General features: G+C 39.5%; 1 protein-coding gene across 2 annotated transcripts; it reads left to right on the plus strand.

Annotated features, from left to right (window-relative positions):
* The first annotated feature begins 1908 nt into the window (after positions 1 to 1908).
* Positions 1909 to 8766, plus strand: LOC143030719 (uncharacterized). Of its 2 annotated transcripts, none has more exons than XM_076193911.1 (2): positions 1909 to 1949; positions 7180 to 8766. In XM_076193911.1, the coding sequence occupies exon 2, from the start codon at positions 7468 to 7470 to the stop codon at positions 8326 to 8328; it is 861 nt and encodes a 286-aa protein (XP_076050026.1). In that variant the 5' UTR covers positions 1909 to 1949; positions 7180 to 7467; the 3' UTR covers positions 8329 to 8766. The 2 variants fall into 2 exon arrangements, with proteins under 2 accessions (XP_076050026.1, XP_076050025.1); XM_076193910.1 differs by lacking the exon at positions 1909 to 1949 and adding an exon at positions 2256 to 2314.
* Positions 8767 to 14743: the final 5977 nt, after the last annotated feature.

The following is a 14743-nucleotide window of genomic DNA, read 5'->3' on the forward strand; positions in this document are numbered from 1 at the left end:
TGTACCTGATTATCTAAGCAAGTCCTAAGTAGTTTTGCCTCAGATCACTGCCGCCATATATCATGACACCTCCATGGCTGAGATTTGGATGTGTGAAGGGGGGGGGGGGTTGCCTTGGATTTTAATGAAAAAAAGAGAGACAAAACTCACAGTTTCTAAATTCATTTGATTAAATTGATCATACATACCATACATACATACATACAAATATATATATATATATATATATATATATATATATACAGTATATATTGTCACAAAATCCCTGGACAGTGGAAGGAGGAGGTGGAGGTTGTGGGGGCGTGGGAAATACCTACCTTAGGTGAGATGAAGGGGGGTGGATAGCTGCAGTGGAAAGCCGAAGTCCAGAAGATTTGAGCCACCGACCGGGACCACGCACGCTCCCTTCTCGGCGCGCGTGTACATAAGTCAAAGAGGGGGGTGGGGGACACCTCATTAAGTAGACCGTCCTAGGCTAATCAAACAGATCATCCTATTGTGAGTTTTAATGATTAAGATTATTTCTACAATCAAACATTGTAACCATGCTACTCAATACTTAGTAGGATATTATGACAGATAACCTAATTTCACTTATGTATCCTATCTAACTAATACTTAACCACTAAGTTGGTATTTTCTTTACTTCTCTTAGCGTCTTCTGCTGGTTGCGGGGATGTCTTCAAATAGGCGCGGGTCCGCGTCTGGGGTGGGAAGGCCTTTGTACTTGAGCTCGGCGGGAACTGACCGACCTCATGGGTGGCACCTCAGGGCGGGAATTGAGGTCGGTGATGCTGGCGTCTCTCCGTAATTTTGCCAGTTCCTTTCCGGTCAGGATGTCCCGAAAGGAGCGATTCTGCACCCCTCTTGCTGCGATACTGCAGACCAATTAGGTTGGGTAATCACTGAAGGCAACACTCTTCGCCGACATGTTCCTGGACGCGGAGCACTGAATGCCGTGGCACTGATATGCACGAGTTCTCCGGGCACTAGTCAGTCGTCACTTGTAATATAATTAATCAGCCGTGGAAACGTCCGTCTGGATCAGGGGCTCTGTGTTTATTGAAAAAAGGGGCTCTGTGTTTATGTGAAAAAAGACCCAACCACAAATACAAACAGCGTAGTTTACGAAATCCCGTGTGGTGGATGTGACAGAAAATACATCGGTGAAACCGGCAGAGGCTTAGACACCAGATTGAAAGAACACCGAGCAGATGTAAGGCACCACAGGGTTAGTAGTGCATTAGTTAACCATGTCGACGAAAGAGGCCATCTACCAAAATGGGACCAGGCAAAAATTCTGATGGATAACATCACACGGCAGGAAAGAAAGGCGATGGAGTCCGTTTTTATCAACATCCATGATAACATCAATAAGAGGACTGGGGATTTAATATGGGCTAAAGCAGCAGCACACTTCATCGTAACGAATGATAAACACAGAGTCCCTGAGCCAGACGGACGTTTCAGCCACGCGAACAACAGGAGGATACTTGGTCCACCCGCTGTGACAGTCCGCCACACCGACAGATGAGGTCGAGTGGGGGACCAACCTGACACTTTACCACGTTCCTTCTTTTGCCATATATATTGACCAACTTGACTTCAAACTATGTTCCTCTGAAGAAGCCACTCAGGCGAAACTAGTCAGGAATAAAAGTATTTCCCTCAGCCCGTGTTCCCTTACCTCCTATCCACATTCGTCACAATGTATACACATAGAAACTTTGATCAAAAATCCCTCAGTGGATCAGTTAGAGTATGATCTCAAAATGGATGATTGGAAACTGTTGGCTCAAACCTACCAAATTAATGCTCCGGCTAGATTACGTAAAGATGAACACAAACGAGTGGTCATCGGATCACTCGTAGACTTGCTTGTACTGGACGCAGACGCATTCGATCTACTGCGTCAGGAGAGTGCTCGTGATATAACTGAAGGAGACCCTGTAAGTGATAGTGATCCCCCCTTGCAGCCTGAAGCATGCGCTCCGCCCCAATCTCCCTTTAATAGATCAGTAGTATCTTTAGAATTAGAGAAAATTAAACTAGAGAGAGAATGAGACATGAACGGGAGCTTGAGTTAATGAGATTAAAAGAAAAAGAGAAAAAAGAGAGAAAGAGCGGGAGCTTGAATTACTGAAATTGCCAATTAAAGTCTATCTATCTATCTATCTACTAAATAATTGTAGAATTATTATTTTAGGTATAAGTAAAGATGTTTGCTAGTTTTTTCCCGGTAGCCCCCCCCCAAAAAAAAACATTTCGTAGATGACGGATACGCAAGAGCTTTGTAACAACGTGAGTGCCAAAAGTGAGTAGCATATAGCAAGTAATGCTTAGTTTGTGACCACTTTAAAGGCTGCTTTATGTGGCCTGGTTTTTCATTGGCTCCGATCACCGCTGCAAAATTCTTTGACAAAATGAAGGCAGCTTATCAAGCGCTTGTTCAGTGTTTACATTCTTGCATGCCAGGCATGCGAGTAACAGATATAAGAGATATATTTAAAAATTATTGAACATTTGTTAGTGTACTGCATTCCTGGGCTACCGATGTTTTATGCGTTATTGGCCGTAATACTCAGAATATAATGAAAGCTATATCTCAAAAATGGAATTCACTGTAATCTAATTTAAAAGTAGGTTTGTGTTGTCATTCTGATTTATAAGTAAAAATTGCCACAGGACACGAATTTGTCACACAGAAATAATTGTAACTCACTTGTAGTGGTACTCGATAAGCTAATCTCACAAAATTGTTGTGGTAGTGGTTAACGGAGGGCTTGAGTGGGGATGAGTCTAACCTAACCACCAACCCAGTCTCATGTAGGTATAGGGCAGTGGTCGGCAATCTGCGGCTCTTTGAGGCCACTTATGTGGCTCCACAAGCTTCTTACAAAATAATTATTCCATCAAGTTGAAAATATCATATACTGTAAATTTGTAAACATTCCAGGCAAATTTATATGTTCAGCTTTTGAAACTACCTGTAACCATCAGTTATTATAATTGTGGAAAAACTTTTCTTGGTCTGAACTTGTTATAATTATTATTTATTTATTTATTTTATTTATATATATATATTTATATTATGGATCCAATAGCACAATATTTATATTAAGCTTAAAAATGGATGTAGCCATAAGGGTTGGCAACCACTGGTGTAGATGGTGACCAGTTAGGTTAGTAGGTTGATTTACATTTCATGCAAGGGTGTCAGAAATCATGATTTTACAGTTTCATCTATAGGCTTTTGGTGTCTGTCAAAATTAACTAGTGGGTGGGTCCCCTGAAAAAGTGAAAACAAGAGTTTAACAATAGAAATCTATCAGATTTACAAGATTTGCACTAAATCATTAATATCTGACATCCTTGATAGGAGAATGTGTGGTGGACCTCTGGTAAAGTTTGATCAAGAAAAGGAAGGTACGTGGTGATGAGACCTAGACCAGTTGTATGGTTGCAGCAAAAGTTATCACCTTTACCATATGTGGGTGGATTGTTGGGGCAGGTAATTCAGATAGGAATTGGAGAGAAGTCTTGGAATCTGAACCCATAGTTACGTGAGTTTGAGAGGAATGAATGGATGTGTGATGGGCAAAAGGTATGCTTTGACTCTGCCACCCACCCCCCTTTTACAAGGAATGGATCTGTTGGTATATGATATTGTCAGTATTTATAACTGGTACACAGTTTGGCCAGTTATTCATGTCAGAGAATCAATCTGGCAACTATGTGTTTGTTTACATTGTAATACAAAACGGTAGGAATAGGTCAAAGCAAACGCCATTATATTGTGTGGCTACATAGATGGGCATCTTCTCAAGGCTAGGCATGCAAAGCAGCATTTTGTTATGAAAGTGGTACAGGGCTAGGACATTAAGCGGTGTGGATGTAATGTGTATGTCTCCCGTTTCTATGGGTGTTTTAAACCCATTCTATTTTATCATGTGTAAGTTAGTATGATATATTAAATGATGATAAACACCACCAAATTCAGTTGACTTGGGGGGGGTTCCCTTAGTCAAATTATTTGTATGATTATTAGGAATCAAAATGTCATAAGCACAAGTGACTTTAATGGGTTCAAATTGACAACTGTACACCAGCTTATTGAGAGAGCACAGAGCCTAAATTCGCTTGACTGCCCAAATTTTGTAGATAACTTTATGAATGTAGATGACAGGTGGTACAGAACATAGAACTGCCTAATATAGGCCATATGGTCTGATGACCATCCATGAGGATCTGAGAAGGAGGGGGTGGAAAGGGTGGTGAAGGGAAGTGAAGTGGGTGGGAATAGGTACGATGTACCTCTGATTTATCTAGCTCCCCATAAGGGAAAAAGGTCATTGTATATAAACATGGCTCTTTCAGTGCTGATTGTGAGTTCTTTGGGCAGCTGAATGGAATAAGGCTGTGCACTCTATCAATGGTCATATGCTGAGTTGTTGATTCAAACCCCACTAATAGCACCGGTTGCTATATGGACTTTATTTCCAAGTAACTATACAAACCTTTTATGAAGGGTGCTGCTCAAATGAATTGAGTTCAGTGGAATTTAACACCTTTTAACTCCCTTACCTCAAAGTATGTAACTATTGACAAGTGAAAGTACAATATGTATATGTATGTATATATATATATTGTATATATATATATATATATTGTGTATATATATATATATATATATATATATATTTATATATATATACATACATACATACATATATACATACATACATACATACACACTTAACTACACATGGTCCAATTTTTGCTTGGTCACAATAAAATGAAATTGGTGAAAACACCCATAAAAACAGGATTCATTGACGCCATATACAGTGTCCAAGTCCTGTGTCCCTTCTATAGGAAAATACTGCTTTACTTGCCTAGTCATTAGAAAGTGCCCATCTATGTATCCATACCACTTGCCACCAGTCAACACTTGACTGCATTTATTGGTCACTATGTATTTGGTCATATTAATATCATGTCCATTTACACACATCATATCAACTTCTTGGAGATAGTGAAAGTTCCAAAAATGTGAAACTGGTCATTATGATAGTGTGTGTTGTGACCCATTCATATTCTTTTACCAAAGTGTAAAATATAAAGTTGCTGGATCAACTCTCTGACACAAGCCACTGTCCAACCAATGTACATACATACATATACCAAAGGCTTTTTCCCCCTCATAAGGGATGTAGCCCCCCCAAAAAAGGGCATAAAAACCACTCCCACCCATTCCATTCCTATCACATTCCATTCCCCTCCACCCTCTTCCCTCCCTCTTATCTTGGCACCTCTTGGATGATGAGTCATCCCTGCATCTTTTCCACTGCCCTGGGTCAGAAGCAGTGTCACAAGACACACCACGTCCACAGCAAGGCTGCTTCAGTAAAGAATACGGTCACCAAGTATTCCCACTTGAATCGTAAGAGGCGACAAAAACGGGATGGGGATTAGGACTAGGCATCCTTCTCCCTGTAGCCCCACAGGGGACATTCCTAAAAAAATAAATAGATGAATAAATAAATAAAGGCATAAGAGGGTATAGGAGTTTTCCAATCAGTACCCTAAGGTTTGGGTGCAACCAGTGTACTGGATATAAATGGTGTTGATAATGCATATTTATGTACTAGTACTACTTTCTTCTACAAAGTGTTTATATATGGGAAGTGTATTTGAGAAACAGTAATGTAGGAAATGTTCAAATGAGACCAAAACTCACAAAATGCCCAATTTTATATTGGTTCATGTAGATAGGCAGGGACACTTTTTAAACTGAGATAATACTATCTATATACCAAGGGTTTTTCCCCATTGTATGGTAGGTAACCAAATAAAAAATGACATACCCACTACTCTCACCCAGTTCACTCCCATCCACCATTTTTTCCTCCCTCACATCTTAGCTCCTGATGGATGTTTTTTCATAGTAATGTCAAATAAAGTTTCCACAAAGATAAGGAGGAAAAAAATATTTTGCCAGTAATATCACCAGCGTCACAACCAGTTAGGTAGACATTATTTTCAAATTCTTTACAAAGCAAAACAATATAAATCTTACTTATTCCTGTCAAACTTTACTTTTATGGATTTTAGAATAATTTTTTGCCCCAAAATAGCTAAATTTCCATTTTCACCATTTATGGACAGAAAGAAATGACGCTAAATTTTTATTTGATAATATATGTGAAGATAATTTCTATGATTAAAAGTGGACAGTTTTCCTTGATTTGCATGAATACAACAAATCACTTTAATGTGTGAGCCCCCAAATGTAGTCTCCCATCATGTTTTCATTGAAGGTCCCCTGATATCTCTGTTCAGAGTTCATTATACCTTGGTGGAAGCATTAGCCATTTTACCCTGAATATGCTCCCATATTGTCCTTGAAGCTGTTGAGGTGAGTATCTAGGATATGAACCTCCAAGGACATTCTGCAGCCCATCTCACCATAACTTCACTAAATCTTGAACCAGTTCAATATGATTATCAGCCTTGTTTCCAAGAAAGCCTTGTAGTACAGCAATGAAACACTCCCAAGCTATTTTCTCATTTTCTGTGAACTGTAGATATTCTGAACACTCCATAATTTTTGTAACTTGTGGCCCAATAAAGATACTAGCTTTCATTTTTGCTTCTGAAAGTTTAGGAAAGAAGTCTTGAAGATATTTCAAGACAGCAGACTCCTTGTCAAGAGCTGTAACAAACAAAGACCCAATTTGATGTGTAGTGGAGGAAACAAAACCTTATGTCAGTCAGATGAGTGAGGTGAACTGAATGAACCTTACTAGAGTAGGTCATTTATAGATTCAGGTATTGTGAGCCATTGGAGTTGTATTAGAGAATGACTGATATGGGCCATTCCCCCCTCCAAATCTTATGACCAGATGAAATAAAGCTAGAGAAATTTCGAGTCATGATGGTGTGAGTATGCATGTAACGGATGGTTTTCAGTACACTTCTAATGAAAAGGTAGAATGCAATATATCATAGGGCCATATCTGTTAGTATTTCTACCCATTTTATGTTAGGTGATGACATGTACACATGTTCTGTGTAGGTACAAAGGAATTTGAGAATGAAATGGTTTGTGTACAAAACATCCACAATCCTATACACCTAAAAGATTAGATGTCAATCTTATGTTTTCTCTTTTTTCAGAAGGGTAACTATCAATATTTCTCTGGGAAAGCTATCCGAAGATTCCATGTCATTCTCATACAAAAGAGACTGGTGTGACATCTGTGGCACAGTTGTCTCATAAATCATCTTAAATATCATGTGACAACCCAAAGAAAAGAGAAGCTTTTCCAATGTGACCATTTTAATGCAGCTTTCTCATCAAAGGTTAATTTTAAATGTCACATGATGACCCACACAAGATAGAAGTCATTTCAGTGGGACCAGTGCGATTCAGCTTTCTCACAAAAGCATGTTCTCAAATTTCACATGATGACCCAGACAGGAGTGAAGCCTTTCCAGTGTGCTCGGTGCAATTCAGCTTTCTCGCAAAAAGGTAATCTCAGCCGTCACATGATGAACCACGCAGGAAAAAAGCCTTTCCACTGTGACATGTGCGATTCTGTTTTCTCACGAAAGGGTGATCTTAAACATCACATGATAACACACCCAGGGGAGAAGCCTTTCCAGTGTGACCTGTGCAGTAAAACTTTCTCACACAAGGTTAGTCTTAAATATCACATGATGACCCACTCAGGAGAGAAGCCTTTCCAGTGTGACCTGTGTGATTCTGCTTTCCCACTAAAGGGTGGTCTTAAAAATCACATGATGACCCACACAGGAGAGAAGCCTTTCCGTTGTGACGTATGTGATTCAGTTTTCTCACGAAAGGCTACTTTTGAACGTCACATACGGACCCACACAGGAGAGAAGCCTTTCCAGTGTGACCTGTGTGATTCAGCTTTCTCACAAAAGGGTAGTCTTAAAAATCACATGACAACCCACACAGGAGAGAAGCCATTCCAGTGTGACCTGTGCGATTCTGTTTTCTCACTAAAGGGTGGTCTTAAAAATCACATGATGACCCACACAGGAGAGAAGCCTTTCCGTTGTGCCCTGTGCGATTCAGTTTTCTCACAAAAGACTACCTTTAAACGTCACATGCGGACCCACACAGGAGAGAAGCCTTTCCAGTGTGACCTGTGTGATTCAGCTTTCTCACAAAAGGGACATCTTAAAAATCACATGATATCCCACACAGGAGAGAAGCCTTTCCAGTGTGACCTGTGCAATAAAACTTTCTCTAGAAAAAGAGTCCTCAGACATCACGTGTTGGCCCACACAGTGTGACCTGTATTATGTAACTTACAAGAGACATCATGATTTTACCTACTCTGGAGAGAAGCCTTTGACAGTGTTACGTGTGTGATGCAGATTTCTCAAGTAAGGATGATTTCAAATATCATGTGGTGGCCCACAACGGAGAAAGGTCTTTTCAATAGCATGACCTATGACATGGACTTTTTTTTTGTAGGGGTACTCTAAATTAGCATTCGATGTCCCACATGGAGAGAAGCCTTTCTACTGTAAACTGTACAGTGCAGCTTTCTTATGAAGGAGTAATATCACACAGCATATGAAGATCAACTGAGGAGAGATGACTTTCCATTATGATTTGTGTAATGCAGCTTTCTCATAAGATGCTTTCTAAAGTTACATGATAACTCACACAAAAGCAAAACTTCTAGTGTGACATTGTGTTGCACATTTCTCTGTAAAGACTGGAGCTGTGTGTGGGAGTTATTAGATTCAAACTCAGACCTATGGCATTTGAGACAAAAATAAATATATGTAAGTTCTTTTTTGTGATTTTGAACTTGTTCTTTAAATGCAGGTGTTCCATATGAACAAGTACTGCATGGCATTGTTATTATGTATATAACAACACTGTGGTAACTTCAGTGGAGTAGTTTTAGTGAATGTTTTATAGGACCATATCTAAAATCTGTTCAATATCTCAATTTGCTTTTGTTGGAAATGATATCATTTAAGCTTGAATCTGATATGTTATAGGACCAATGGAATGCCACTTGGTCTTTACAAAACAAATGAATAAATGAAATAGATTAATAAACAAACAGATAAATGAATTATTGTAGTACTCTTCATTAGCATTGTGAAACTTCACAGTAAAGAAAACACAATAGAAATAATGTTTTATTGCAGTACTTAAATGTATTCCTGACAGACCACACTCGTCTTATCAATTGATATTTTAATCTATATCCATGACATGAAACACTAGTGTAATGTTATCAACTTGTCTGTGTACTACTGTTTGGTTATCGATTTGAACAGGAGTACTGAAGAAAGGGACTTTTCTTTGTGTAATTTAGTATATGAAAAAATATGACTAGGTATTATAACGAACAAACAAACAGTGGATGTTTTATTTTTCTTTCAAGTATCTACTTATTATGTTAAGCGTGGATAGTTTAGTCTCTCAACTTGTCCACATTAAATGATAAGCTGCAAAGGAAACCTGTGGCAGTGGGTTAAATAGAAATAAAACTAGGCGAGTAAAATGTATTGTGGGGGTACTGAAGACAATAGGATGTCGCAATGAAGAAGAGACTGAAATAAGACCCAGTGACTTGAATATTTTAGTTTGATTACTTATTTTCCTCACCAAAGTTGTAAATTTTCCTGTGGCTTTATTGTTGGCCATTATGAAATGACTGTATTTCTTAAGTGTAGCCAGAATTGTGAATTTATTACAATACACCAACAATATAGCCAAAGGTGGAACAATACTAGAATTGAAATCTATGTATGATAATTGGATAATAAGGACAGATGCCAAGTTGAAAATTGCATACATATATACAAAGTGTACACATGGAGAACTGTCAATGGGTTTAAATCAGTAAGGATTCTTATCAAGGTTGCCTCAGTTGGGAGGTTCTTGATAGGGAATCCTCAGTAGGGCATCTTATATATATATATATATAAAGTTCCAGTGTAGCTTGCTGATTTTGAGAATGGTGTCTTATATCTGGATGGGGATAGGGCAAGAGTTTATGGTAATTGATTTTATACGTAGCCATAAAGGAATGGCATATGGGATGATTTTACATTCTCTACTGGAGTCTTGAGAGGTGGTTAATTAGTTTGGTCCCAACTGAAACGTGTGACAAAAAGATTCCCATTGGGGAGGAACAGATACGATTGGCTGCCAAGACTGTGTTCATCTGGAGTTGGAGCTGTTCTCAGATGATGTAGGGCAGTGGAAGGATTCCCAAGGAAGTCCCTTAGTGGCTAGAAATGATCCCTCGTTTGGCTACAGTAGACCAGGCAGTCGTGAAAGGAGATTCGTTCCTTGTCGCAGATCTAAGGAATGTTTATGTATTGTGTGTGTCAATGATTTACCCCTATTCTTGATATTATAGCTGACATGTATGGTGGGACAGAGGGAAAAGGGTGGGAGAGGGATTGGCCATTGACGGGCCATGGCGGTGGCAGTGTAGTCCGCCATTCAGGTTTCTCAGATGACTTTGTCGAGACGATGCAAAGCGCCGCTGACCATGTACTGGATGGTTGATCTGGTCTTGTTGCTGTGCTAAGGCTCCCTTTTTGGCAGCAGCATCCACCATCTCGTGTCCGTACAGTCCCACATGGTATGGATTTTGTTAGGAAGTTTCCCTCACTTCTAGACCTCGGTCCTTATCCCTCACATCACCGTTCCACGACCTTTGACCCCGAGGACCCCCAACGGAATCGCTCGCAGTGCCAGCCGTGTGACTCGTGTACCGCCCAGCTGCGTCGACTCGACCTAGCTTCCTTGAGGCCGACGGGTGGGACAAGGCCTCTTTGAGGAAACGCACATGCAGCTCACCAGCCTAAGACGGACCCTGTCAGGCCCCAAGATGACTAACCAGTGCCTCGGTCTGGCAGCCACGCGAGGAAGCACAATGAATTCGTTGAAGAACGCATACCCTCTGTCTTCATTAGTCGGCAGTGTAAGAGCGTTCGTGTCTGACTTGCCACGCATCACACGACCTTATCCTAATTAGGAGCATGGGTCATGACCTGCCCGTGTATATAAATATGGACGAAACAGATGTTTTAGAGAAAGTGAAACAGGATGCATATGACAGTTTGTGGGTTGAGTTAACACAAACAAATGGACAAAAAATGAATATAGGTGTAATATATAGGCCAAAGACATTATCATTAGCAGACGACAAACTGTTATTTCAAGAACTGTCTAGTTTCTGCAACCGGGATTTATTGATAATGGGTGATTTCAATTTTACTGACATTGATTGGATGACCCTTGAACATGGCCATATAGGTAGTCGCTTGATTGATTTTCTTAGTGACAATTACTTAATTCAGCATGTAAAAGAGCCCACAAGATATGGAAACTTACTCGATTTATTGATCACTAGCCGCGAAAGCATGGCAACTGATGTAGAAGTCGGTGAATCTGTTGCAAATAGCGATCACAACTTAGTCAGATTCAAACTCCTAAACAATTTTAGAATAGATACTTGTGCTTCTAAAATACCCGATTTCAGTAATGCTCATTTTCATAGAACTACGTCAGGAGCTTCAGCTTACAGATTGGGAGGAAAAATTAAACGAAAGGCCTGTAGATCAGATGTGGGAAATATTTCAAAATACGCTCACTAAGATGATTCAAACTTACATTCCTTTTAAGGACAGACGTCCCCCAAATCAGGCTCGCCCAAAGTGGCTCGACAAAGAAACTGAAAAAAGTATTGCTAAAAAGAGACAGGCTTATAAGAAATATAAGTGCTCGGGTGCATCTAATGACTATGAAAGTTATGTATCAATACAGAGAGATTTAAAAAAAGACAATAAGAAAAAGAAAACGACAATACGAAATGAACATCGCTGAGAAATCCAAAGAGAATCCCAAAGAATTCTATAGTTACATTAGAGATAAAAAGGTTGTTAGGAATCACATTGGTCCACTATTATCTGCTGACGGTCAACTTGAATATTCAAATGAAGGAATGTGTAATCTCTTAAACAATTATTTTAGCTCGGTATTCGTAAACGAAACACCTCAAAGTGAATTCCAAACTGAAACCTGTGAAAAGTCTGGGGTAAACTTACTACGGTAAATATAACAAAAGAAACAATTAAAAGGTGTATAGACAAACTCAAAGTTAATAAAACACCAGGGCCTGACGGTTGGCATCCAAGAATCTTAAAGGAAATGAAAAATGAGATTGTTGTTCCATTAGAAATTATTTTCAAGAAATCCATCATATCCGGAGATGTCCCAAGAGAATGGAAGCTAGCTAACGTTACTCCCATATTCAAAAAAGGTGACAAAAAGAAACCAAATAACTATAGGCCTATTAGTTTGACTTCGATCGTAGGAAAAATAATGGAAACTATCATCAGAGATGCTATCGAATATCATTTAGAAAGTAACCGTTTGATAAATGATAGCCAGCATGGTTTCAGACGGAAACGTTCTTGCGTGACTAACTTACTCGAATTCTACAACACAGTTATCTCGAATTATGACAAAAGAAACAATATAGATTTAATATATCTAGACTTTGCAAAAGCTTTTGATACTGTCCCACACGAAAGACTACTTACTAAATTAGCTTTGCATGGAATAAGTGGTAGCCTATTAGGTTGGACTAGTAATTGGTTGAAAGGTCGAAAACAGAGAGTTGTTTTAAATGGAAAAACTTCTGGATGGAAAAGTGTTGCAAGTGGAGTTCCTCAGGGTTCCGTTCTTGGGCCACTTCTATTCATAGTATATATAAATGATATAGACCATGGACTAAAATCTACTGTTTCCAAATTTGCTGATGATACAAAACTGTGCGGAGTGGCAAATGATCACTCAAACCAATTAGATATTCAAGAAGATTTAGATAAATTACAGCAATGGTCTGAAAAGTGGCTAATGAAATTTAACACAAGTAAATGCAAGGTAATGCACATAGGTAAAAATAACAGCAAGTACGATTACAAGTTATTTGGAAATTCGTTAACAAAAGTGGATAGTGAAAAAGATCTCGGCGTAATTATCAGTAACGACCTCAAATCATCCAAGCAGTGTATTTCAGCCTCTGAGAAAGCAAATAAGATTCTGGGATTGATTGCGCGATCTTTTGATTTCAAAAGTCCATCACTCATTAACAAGCTATATAAATCGTTAGTTCGTCCACATTTGGAATATGCTGTTTCCGTATGGTCACCGAATCTCATTAAAGACATTGACAGACTGGAAAAAGTACAACGGCGAGCCACAAAACTGATTCCAAATATCAAAAATAAATCATACGAAAATCGACTTAAGCACATGAATCTGTTTTCCCTAAAAAAGCGTAGACTCAGAGGTGACTTGATACAGGTCTTTAAGATTTTAAAGGGAATTGACAACATCAAAAGTGACCAAATGTTCACATTGAATGAGAATCAGACAAGAAACAATGGTCTCAAACTGTCCGGAAATAGATTCAATTTGGAAGTAGGTAGAAACAACTTTGCCAACCGTGTAGTTAATGAATGGAATAAACTTCCTGCACAGGTAGTGCAATGTAGTTCAGTTCGAAGCTTTAAGAATCATTTAGATAAATACCTAAGTAAGATGCTGTAATTATTATAATTTATGTTATATTATTTGTTTTTTGTTTTGTTATAATTTGTCTGTCTGATTTTCATTTATTATTAGTTATATGTCAATTTATTATCATTTACTATTTACCTGTTTGTTTGTTATTCAACTATACCAATGCATTTATTTATGTATTTTAATTGTTATTTACATTGTTATAGTTTTAATTTATTATTATTATTATTATTATTATTATTATTATTATTATCATTTTTTTTTTTTTTTTCATCCGACCTAGATATGGATCAAAAGGTCTCCTTTCGGCATGCTTTGCCTTTGTAATCCTTTGTAAAGGAACCACATCGCCTCGGAGCGTTAAGCTGTAAGCCTGGTCACTGACTGCTTTCTCACCTCGTACCCAACTATCCCGCAAGCAGATCGACTTGGGACACGACTTGACACACAAGTCGTTACCTCCCTCACCACCTCGTCACTTGCTCTTTTCTCGACATTAGAAGCGAGCCACATAACATAGGTGCTGGAATATATTACCAGAGCTGGTCAAAGTGGACGCGGAATCACTACGCAGAAGAAACGTCCTCCTTTCCGGCAGAGAAGTCAGAGACCACATTCAATCCCTGGCTCTGTCCCTTGCGGTGAACTCCTGGCTGGAACGCCTCCTTGCCTCAGTAAGGGAGTTCTTACCCGAACTGCAACCCCAGGAGGAATGCGACCTCCAGGCTCTATTGGAAAGCGCGAGCAGAGCCCTGAAGCATCAGGCTGCCTGCCTCTCAACGTCCTGGGCCAACTTCGAGTCCCGCAGGAGAGACACCATCCTCGGGGACCCCAGTGACCCCCTCCTCAGAGAGATTTATGCTCCATTGAAGAGGGCCCTCCTTCTCACCCACACGCGGATTCCCCCGGAAATGGTGGACTGTGCAATCGCAAGCGCGAACCAATTGATGCATAACAGAGCCATCGAGAGAACAGCCGTCCCTAGCTCGAGGCCAAGGACCCCCCCCCCCATCGGCCCCTAGGTCCTCTCAGACGCAGAGGCAGCCTTTGCATCACCCCAAGAGAGAAGAAAGGCCACCCCCCCCATTCAAAGTCGAAAACACAGACAGAAAATCCCTGCCCCTTTCCGAATAGAGA

Source organism: Oratosquilla oratoria, chromosome 12 (assembly GCF_046742065.1).
Source record: "Oratosquilla oratoria isolate Oo_2021 chromosome 12, ASM4674206v1, whole genome shotgun sequence".
NCBI classification, from domain to species: Eukaryota; Metazoa; Arthropoda; class Malacostraca; order Stomatopoda; family Squillidae; genus Oratosquilla; species Oratosquilla oratoria.